At 48.1% G+C, this 9,735-nt stretch overlaps 1 protein-coding gene and 1 pseudogene across 1 annotated transcript; one reads left to right on the forward strand and one right to left on the reverse strand.

Annotated features, from left to right (window-relative positions):
• Positions 1-463: 463 nt before the first annotated feature.
• On the reverse strand, positions 464-7,255 carry Psmd8 (proteasome 26S subunit, non-ATPase 8). The gene is made up of 7 exons (XM_027941403.2): positions 6,893-7,255; positions 5,700-5,772; positions 5,483-5,585; positions 4,343-4,508; positions 3,322-3,422; positions 1,588-1,699; positions 464-673 (listed from the first exon to the last, which is right to left on the reverse strand). Exons 1-7 carry the CDS (start codon positions 7,253-7,255, stop codon positions 536-538), a joined length of 1,056 nt encoding a protein of 351 aa, XP_027797204.1. The 3' UTR covers positions 464-535.
• A 94-nt stretch (positions 7,256-7,349) lies between these two features.
• Positions 7,350-9,277, forward strand: LOC114097315 (spermine synthase-like; annotated as a pseudogene).
• The last annotated feature ends 458 nt before the right edge of the window (positions 9,278-9,735 follow it).

Below are 9,735 nucleotides of genomic sequence, written 5' to 3' on the forward strand. Positions count from 1 at the left end.
GGCTCAGCCAGATTTAGACTAGCACCTTAAAACATCTTCCCAAGAACTTCAGGCAGGAAATGTAGACTGGCGTGCAGGGTGGTCCTAGGTCACAGCACTAGCTCACAAACAGGGACAAGTAAGGCAAGCCTCTGCAGGGGCCACACTTTTTGTTCCAGTGGTAGCCCACAGATTCCATTTTGCATGTCATTTGTAAAATTATTTAATCCGCTGCCAACATGGGACACTTCATACCCTTTGCCGAAAGATTCGGATACCCTGGCCCAACATTCCAATGTGTCCATTTGGAGCCTGTGCTCTTTGTGGGCCACAGGGCGTCTGTATTTGAGACCAGGAGCAATAGCCAATAGCCACTGGACAGAGGCTGCCTAGATGGTGTTATCTCAAACCCCCAATTCCAGGTTCTCCAGAGATGATAGTTTCTCTGCCATCCCAACTGGGTATATACAAGGGTCTGGAAGAATGAATGTCAATCCACCTTTATTGGAGGACAGGTTGCACTGTGACAGTTTTAAATAACCAAGGGCCAGTGGGCTCAGACAATCATCTCCAGCTGCCGGGCATACTCGATGACTTGCTTGGCCAGTTCCGTAGAGGGGATGATGGTGTCTTCTGGCTTCTGCTGCTGGCTGGCAAAACTGTAGTAGTTGTTGGGGCCCAGGACCCACCCTCGCTGCAAGAAGGGAAGAATAAAAGATGGGTGATGTGATCCCAAAGGCTGTCTTTCCACCCCATGGAGCCACCACTCACCCATGTGTGCCACGGCTCCCTCTCATGACTCCCCCCCACTACCTACACAACTCTAGGCAAAGAAATTCACTCTCTCTGCTCTGGTTTTTCCATGTTCAAGACAGATACCCTCTGGGTCCACCATAAGGATTCAGTGAATCAAAACCTTTGAAATGATATTTGGCCTAGAATAAGTGATCAACAACTGCCATCATCACCCACACTCAAATTTCACCCCTTTTACAGTCTGCTCTTGACTCTCCTCCTGCCTCCTAGGACACCAGGATCACTGTGCACCATGAGTCACCATTTCCAGAGGCAATCTCCTGCTCAAATGTTCCATACTAAAGGAAGCAAAGTCTGACAGAAAAAGTTGCCACTTTTAAGGAATTCTAATAAAGGCAAAAGCCAGCCCAGCATGGTGGGGCACCTTTCAAGTCTCAACTACTTAGAGGCTAGGGCAGGAGGCATGCAAGTTTATGGCCAGACTGGGCAAATTGGTGAGAACCTGTCTCAAAATTAAAAAATAAAAGGACTGGGGATGTAGCTCAGTGGTAGAGGGCCCTGGGTTCAATCCCCAGTGCCAGGGAGGCAGAAAGGGGGCAAAAGATAATATGTGCAGTGTACCAACTCCACCTGAAGCCAGGTGCTAGGCTAAGCTCATCCCACATATTAAAACTCTATTCTATGGATACACAAGCTCAGAGATTTGGCCACTTGCCTAAGGACCACATACAACACACAGCTGGATTCAAATCTGAACAGTCTTGTCCCCCCAGACCGCCCCACTGCTCACTAACACATGCTAAGAGCATGCCCCCCTTGGCTCCACAGCCCCTTGTCCTGCACCCCAGCCACCTTCTTAGCGTAGTCTGTCATCTTTTTGGGTGTGTTGAAGAAGAGGATCCGGGTGGCCTCAGTGAAAAGGATTTTCTCGTAGGCCTTCTCAATGCATCCTGCAATCTCGTCCCTGGGGGAAAATAATGAGGTTCCCGTTACTGAACACAACCCCCCAGGTCCCGTCCTCCTGGGCCTGACAGGTGCCAGCTCTGACCTTTCGGTGCAGCACTGATGTCTGGAATGTTCCTGCCCTATTTTACTAGCAGAGGCTTAGAGAGAGGAGTAACTTGACCAGAATCACAAAACAAGCAAGGGCCACAGGGGATCCACATTTAGATCTCTCCGACTCCCGGAACTGTGGAACCAAACTCCAATCCCACTCCCGGAACTGAGGAACCAAACTCCAATCCCACTCTGAGATGGGAGGATTTGAGACTCTCTGAAATCCAGCCTGGGATTCCCACAAGGGGCTTTCTTCCCATAAACCCTCCTCACAAGAGTGCTGCATCCTACTTCACAGAGCTCAAGGGGTCCCTTGAATCCATGAACAGCAATAACATAGCAAAACAGCTACGCACCAAGTTCTGGAATGGGGTGAGCCCTCGAGAAAGACGGGGATAAGGAAGAACGTGGGCATTTCTGCAATGTCACATCTCTCAGGAAGAGGGTAGGTATGGGCTCTCACAACAAATGAGGTTTGGGAGAGGTATGTCTTTCACAACAAATACCCTGGTTTGTTAGAATGCTTGCCCAGCATGCATTAAGGGCTCTGGGTCCCACCCTCAGAATCTTACAAAAAAAAAAAAAAAAGACAAGTCCCTAAACCAATTAGGCCTTTAGTCCCAGCTAAGGCAAGAGGATCACTTAAGCCCAGGTTAGAGGCCAACCTGGGCAACTTAGTGAGACCCCCATCTCCAAAACCAACAATAACAACAAAACACTATTCCATGTCTTTACACTTGCCTTTGTCACCCCAAAAAATGGAGGGGCTGGTGATATAGCTCAGTTAGTAGAGTACTTGCCTTGCATGCACAAGACCCTGGGTTCAATCCCCAGCACCACACACATACACACACACACACACAAAAAAAAAAGGAAACCCATTCCAATCTGGTACTTCACCCAAGTGAACCAGCTGTGCCACCAACTTTGACACTCTTTTATTTTAACTGTATTTTATTTATTTATTTATATGTGGTGCTGAGGATTGAACCCAGTGCCTTACCCGTGCCAGGCAAGCGCTCTACCACTGAGCCCCAGCCCCTTGACACCCTTTTATACCTCAAAAGGGACTTATATGTCATACCCACCTGCCCCTGTATAGACAGCAACCCCAGGGGCTGACAGGACTTGGTGGCCCCATTCTAGACAAGGGAAACTGACTGTTGCAGAGTTTAGGTGCCCGGAGGTGAGGTTATATGACTCACTGGATGCATCTTTGGCCCAGAGATGGACTGGAACACTTCTCAGAGAGGCAGCATGGCCCCCATCTGCTGAGCTGTCTGGGTGCCACACCCGGGCTCAAGTTCCACCCATGGCCAACCATGTAAACAGCCCGAGGGACAAGCGGAGAGCTGTTGTCCACAATAGCATGACCAGTTCCATTTCACAGAAAAGAACTAAAATGCTAGGATAGAAACATGCCCAGCCTACCCAGATCACGAGTGGCCAGAAAGGATTTCAAATTCAGGGCTGTCTATGCCAGAGGCTGAGCTCTTTCTGAACCCCACACAGTTCTGGTTCCCCACACACCTGATAGTGTCCAGCAGAATGTCGATGAAGAAGGTGTAGCTCTCAGCAGGGATGTTGCCTTTGGCCAGGAACACCTTGTTGTAGCTGCCCTCCATCAGGTACTGCAGAGGCCGAGGATGGAGAAAAGAGGATGAAGAAGAGCAGCACAGGGACACCCTGGCACTCCCCACCCTGGCCTCTCTCTCTCCCCCCTAGCTTGTCCTGAGACTGCATCTCCTTATCTCAGCTCCAATTATAAAAAGGAGACCAAGGGCTGGGGCTGGGGCTCAGTGGTAGAGCACTTGCCTAGCATGGGCAAGGCTCTGGGTTCGATCCTCAGCACCACGGTAAAAAAAATAAACAAAGGCATTCTATGCATTTACAGCTACCAAAGAGAGAGAGAGAGAGAGAGAGAGAGACACCAAACTGGATCTACTGGGGTTTATCTACCCACAACTTTGCCCAAACTATGCTGCCTGCCCTCCTGCCCTCCCCTCCCCCAGCCAAATCCTGTGCAACCTCAGCTTCAGGAACTATTTCTTAACCCCAGCTCCCCAGCTCCTAAAGTTCTTCCCTGGTCCAGCTCATTTGTTTCTCAAACATAGCAGGCAGTTTCTGCCTCAGTTTAGACTGGCTGGTTGCTCTGCCTGGATTGTCACATGGTTTCATTCTCATCCTTTGCAAGTCTTGCATAAATCCCAACTCTTCAGAGTCCTTTCTGACCACCCCATATTAAATTTTTGTCCCCTGCCCATTACACCCCACCCTCCTTCCTTATTTTTCTCCACAGAACTTACCTGACAGACCACAGGTTACTTCCACTTTTGCTTACTATCTGCTTCCTCACCTCACTGTCATCACCCCAAGATCAAGAAATTTATGATTCAATGCAGTCTAAAAGCTAACAAGCACCCAGTGCACAGCTGGAGCTCAATATTTGTTGCATAAATGAGCAAATATTAATGAACCCTGACCACTCCCCTAGTACTTGTCCTGGTACTACCCACCTTAGCCAAGCCCTTCCTTCCCTGCCCAGCCTCACCTGCTCAAGGGACACAGGGTGCTTGATGTAGACATTGGTCTGGATATCCTTGGCAGGTAGGCGCTCCAACTCTGTATGAAACTCAGCTACCCGGTTCTGGGACAGCAGGAAGAGGAGGTTGAGGCCCAAAAGCTGGTGCATGTAGGCTGACTCGGGGAGCTGCTCCCTGTGGACCAGGAAGGGGAATCCAAAAAAAAAAAAAAGGGAAGGCTTAGGGACCTACCAAGCACCAGGGACCCTCCTTTATCTCCTAAAAGGATTATAGGGCCCTGGGTTTTCAGATGAAGAAACTGAGGCCCAAAGAAGCAAGAAGTCCCTTATTAGTCATATCAACCCAGTCAAACAAGTGACCTCATTTCAGAAAAGTGACTTGATTTCCCCAAATGTAAAATGGGTTATCACCAAAGTATCCATCTCATATAGATAGGTTAAACAAAGGTTAAGTGAGTAAGATGATCTAACCCAGGTAAAATGACTAGAACAGAGTCTTACCCAAAAAAGCACTATATAAGCACTATATGATTATGCCAATAATCATCGCCCTCACTTTAAGGGGGAAACTGAGTCAGAGAGGTGACCACATTATCAAAGTGTCAGGATGTTTTAAACCAGTCTGTCTGATATCAAATTTTTAATCATTAATCCATACAGATATCAAATTCTTAATCATTAATCCATAAAGATGTCATTCAGTTTTATATTCTGCACACATCAAGTCCCTGCTCTGGGCCTGGGCTGGGCCTGTAGTAGGCAGTGCTAAAAACCCACCTGTGACCAAGACAGTTCTAAACTCTACCTTTAGGAAGCTCCCAGTCCAGTGGGAGAGACAGGGCTGGGATGGAGAAATACAATCCAAGGCTGGAGCCAAGGCAGGTAAAAGATAATGGTGGCCACACTGGGCAGAGGGGATGTAGTGTGGGAACAGGTAACGGAAGTCAATGGATTAGATATCTACAGAAATTAGATCATACAACCCATCTCAGGACCTCCAAGTCAATCTCCTGACCCTGAAATCTCTGGGTACATAACTAGGCAGATCAGGGGCTCCCAGTAGAAGGAAGAAGCCCATTTGAATGAAACAAAGATATAAAAGTTGCCCAGTAACCACCATCCCTCCCCAGTGGCAGGGCCCAACCTCACTTGTAATCAAAGTAGTAGCATTTGAGCTGAGCCATGTAGCGCTCGAAGGAGGGGATGTCCTTGCGAAGGATGCTCCACTGGGCCCCGATCTCCAATATGTCACCTGTGAGTGACAGGGCAAGCTCTCAGGAGATGACTGGGTTGCCTCCCCCAAACCACAGCACCATTCCTGCCACAATCCTCAGCCCATCACCCCCCCAACCCCAGGGACACTTACGGGCCAGAATGAGCTGTTGTTTGGTCAGCTTGGTCCCTGTGGTTGGCAGGAAGTTAAGCTCCAGCAGAACCAGCTGACAGGGAGGAAAGGAGGGAAGGAAGGAAAGATGGGACTTCAAATATAGGTTACTAGGCTGGGCAGGTAGCTTAGTGGTAGACTGCTTGCCTAGCATGTGCAAGGCCCTGGGTTTGATCTCCAGAAACACACACATAGAGGCTACTTACCCTCTCTGGGGTTTGTTTTTTCCTACCTGGAAAATTAAACTAACCATCATCCCTGACTCATAAAACTGTTTTGAGTACTTCAAGGAGCCAATCCTCAAAAAGCACTCAGAATAGAACCTGAACACAAGCAAGCACTCATTTGGGATGACCTCATATCATATATATTAATAGCCCTGCTGGGGAAACAGGAAAGACACTCTAGTGCCTGATCCAACGAAGTCACCGGGATGGGAAGGACACCAGTACCTTCTGTTCTTGACAGATTTTCCCTACACTCTTTGGGAAGGGGCAACTGGGCTACCCCAAAAATCTACAGGTAGGGAGAGGCACTAACCTCCGCCCAAATCCAGCGTATACACCATTCCTTATTAAACTCAGTAACTTGGCCCAGAATACTCTATTTATACTCTTTCCCAAACAGACCTAGTCTGAAGCACCCTGAACCCCATATTATTTTTCTTGTAGGTTCTGCCCTGCCCCTGCCCCCTTTTCCAGAGATACTCCCTTAACCTCAGATTTCTCAGACCCCAGCTTGGCCAGGTCTCACCCACACATCCCTACACGCCCCATCATCTCAGACTTTGTTTTGCAGTTCTCATTCCCCATTTAGCGTTGTCATGAACTCGCCATCGGGAAAAACCCGATACTGCATCCGGCCCCTCTGATCAGCAGGGCTTCCGAACGGCAAGACTGGAACCCCTCGCTTGGTTCTGCCCTGACCCATCTCTCCATCACTCCCTCCCCACCCTGCCCCCCTGGCGCCGCACTTGGTCCGTTCCAGCCCTCTTCTGCTCCTTGACCCCCTCCGAGTTCGCACTTAGGCTGTTCCGAATGTTTTGTCGTTTGGATCTCCAGGCCGCCCGGTTTCCACGGCACCGAAGCCTCTCGGGTGGCCCGGAACTTGGTTGGGACCAGACCTCTCGTAGCACCCCCTTAAGCACTTGGCTTCCTGGGCCCGCCAACCCCTACCTTGAGGCGGCCCAGCTCTTCTCCGCATTTGCTAAGATTGGGGCTTTTCCGGTTCCACTCGCCCTTGAGTTGCTCGTACATGCCGGCCGCGGCCTGCAGGATAGCGCCCGAGGCCGCCGCAGACCCGGAGCTCGAGATGCCTGTCGTTCCGTTCATGGTCGCTGCCGCCATCTTCCGTGATTTGGCGAACCGCCGGCCCCGTTTACGGCAGCGGCGCCTACGGACTTTCGCCCGGCGGAAATGGGGCTGGGAGGTGGAGCCCAAGGGCGGGGGCGGAGCTACGACTGCCCGCCTCTCCCCGCCGCGGGTGGCGAGCCGTAGCTCTCTGGGAGAAGTCCCGGAAGCCCTGCCCTTAATGAACATACCAGGAGCTCCGCCTCTGTTGTCACTCAAGCTGGTGACCGGAAGTCGGCTTGCCCTAACGTCTCAACGCGCTCCTCCCATCCCAGTAGTCAATATGGCTTTCCTGGCTTCAGCCCGTGCGCTGGGGACGCTGTTACTGTCTGGAGATTCCACCTTAGGGTAGCTTCTATAAGCCAAGAGGTGGCGATGTGGAGCCAATAGGACAACTCCTTTTACATATATTTACATAAACCTATACTATGTTTAAATAATGAGATTTCATTTTATAGAGGTATGGAGAGGCTGGGTAACCTTCCAAAGCTCTAGTAGCTGGGATTTGAACCTATGTATCTAGTCTCTCTGTGCACCTGTCCGCATTTTTCTCCAAATTTATACAAATAAGCACAAACTATTTACAAAGAACATCCAGCCCTATGGCTTTAAATGCCACATAGAAGCAGATAATTTCCAATTTTTCATACCAGCTTTTACTTTCTTCATTGCTGCATAGACACTACACCTGCATATTCAGCCACTTTTTCTCGAAAGAAACTCAAATTCTCCTTCCCCCCGCCCCACGCCCACCTCGCCAGCCGAGCGGGGGCGGGGGGGGGGGGCAGTCTTCCATGACCACCCCCCGCAGGCATGGCGCAGGTCCCCTCCTCTCATTAAGGCAGCAGCAAGGCACAGCAGGCTGGACTTCATTTTCCAGGAGCAGAGGATGATGGAATCGGTGCCCACCTGGCAGGAACCATGGCTATTTAGCAACTTAAACAAAAATAGCAGCTTTGCCAATTTGAGAATGTATCCATATGGACTGGTGTCACTTGACCTTCAGAGTTAGGACAGTGATGCACAGGACAAAGAAATGGACAGTCTTCTGAACAAAGTGGAAGAAAGAATGAAAGAATTAGGTGAGGATAGTACTGGGCGAGTGAAATGCATACTACCCATAGTTGGAGGAGGGGCCATCGGCAGATATCAGGCCTACCGCTGATCGCTGATCGGCACATCGTATGACAGAGAAGAGGAGGTGTATGATGAAGACCCACCTTATCAGAACATTAAAATTCTACACCTGAAGCAATTCGGAACTATTCTTGTCCTTAGCGGGGATGTTAATTTGGCAGAGAGTGATCCTGCCTATACCTGGGCTATCATGGGCAGAGGCAAAGAAGATCACACTGGCAAAGATGAGCTGATTCTGGGAGGCAAAGAAGAGGGTGTATTATGTGAAATAGTCAAACTGAAACCAAAGATGGTCACTATGGTAGAGATTGACAAATGGTGATTTGATGGATGTAAGAAATATATGCAAAAAAACATGTGCTAAGGATCTTAGTCTTAAAGGAGACTGCTATCAGGTTCTGTTTTTTTTTTTTTTTTTTGTGGCACTAGGGGTTGAACCCAGGGCCTTGTGCATGGTAGGCAAGCACTCTACCAACTGAGCTGTATCCCCAGCTCCCCATCAGTTTCTAATAGAAGAATGTATTCCAGGGGCTGGGGATGTAGCTCAAGCAGTAGCGCGCTAGCCTGGCCTGCGTGCTGCCCGGGTTCCATCCTCAGCACCACATACAAACAATGTTTGTATTTATGTTTGTAAATAAAAAAAAATGTTGTGTCCGCCAAAAACTAAAAAATAAATATTAAAAAAAATTCTCTCTCTCTCTCTCTTTAAAAAAAAAAAATGTATTCCAGTACTGAAGAAGTATGCCAAAGAAGGGAGATAATTTGATTATGTGATGATTTCACAGCTGGTCCAATGGCCACATCTCCAGAAGAAGATTCCACATGGGAGTTTCTCAGATGGATTCTTTTTTTTTTCTCAGATGGATTCTTGACCTATCAATGAAAGTATTGAGACAGGATGGGAAATATTTTACACAGGGCAACTGTGTCAATTTGACGGAAGCCTTGTCCCTCTTTGAAGAACAGCTCAGGTGCCTCTGTTGTCCTGTGGAATTCTCAAAGGAGATTGTCTGCGTCCTTTCATACTTGGAATTGTGGGTATTTTACACTGTTTGGAAGAAAGCTAAATCTTGAAGATGATTATTCCCCTAATCATGTGTGCTGCAAACAACTTTCCTAACCTCCGCATGCTGTACATGACATCAAAATAACTTCCTTAAAGTTTTCTTTTTATATATATATATATTTTTAGTTGTAGTTGGACACAATAACTTTATTTTATTTATTTTTACATGGTGCTGAGGATTGAACCCAGGGCCTCACATGTACTAGGTGAGGAATCTACCGCTGAGCCACAATCCCAACCCAAATTTTCTTTTAATTATTAATTTTAATTTTAAAAAGCAAATGGAAAATGTATATTTTGATGAGTGAGGGTGTTATTTTTTGAAAGCCAGCTGAAGGGCAGTTAGATAGTTCAGCAAAAATTGCCAAGTACACTGACTGCCTAGAATGTAATTTTTGTTACTTATTAGTTCTGTATGGGTTTTTTTCTGTTTTCTTTTTTGGTTTTGGTAGACCAAAATTTGGAT

This window comes from Marmota flaviventris, chromosome 18 (assembly GCF_047511675.1).
Source record: "Marmota flaviventris isolate mMarFla1 chromosome 18, mMarFla1.hap1, whole genome shotgun sequence".
Lineage (NCBI taxonomy): Eukaryota > Metazoa > Chordata > Mammalia > Rodentia > Sciuridae > Marmota > Marmota flaviventris.

Coding starts and splice junctions, on each gene's coding strand:
- Psmd8 (XM_027941403.2), bottom strand. CDS start 7,255: ATGTTCATTAAGGGCAGGGCTTCCGGGACTTCTCCCAGAGAGCTACGG. Junction 5,773..6,892: donor AAGAGCTGGGCCGCCTCAAG/GTAGGGGTTGGC, acceptor CCTCCCTGTCAG/CTGGTTCTGCTGGAGCTTAA. Junction 3,423..4,342: donor ACCCTGTGTCCCTTGAGCAG/GTGAGGCTGGGC, acceptor CGGCCTCTGCAG/TACCTGATGGAGGGCAGCTA.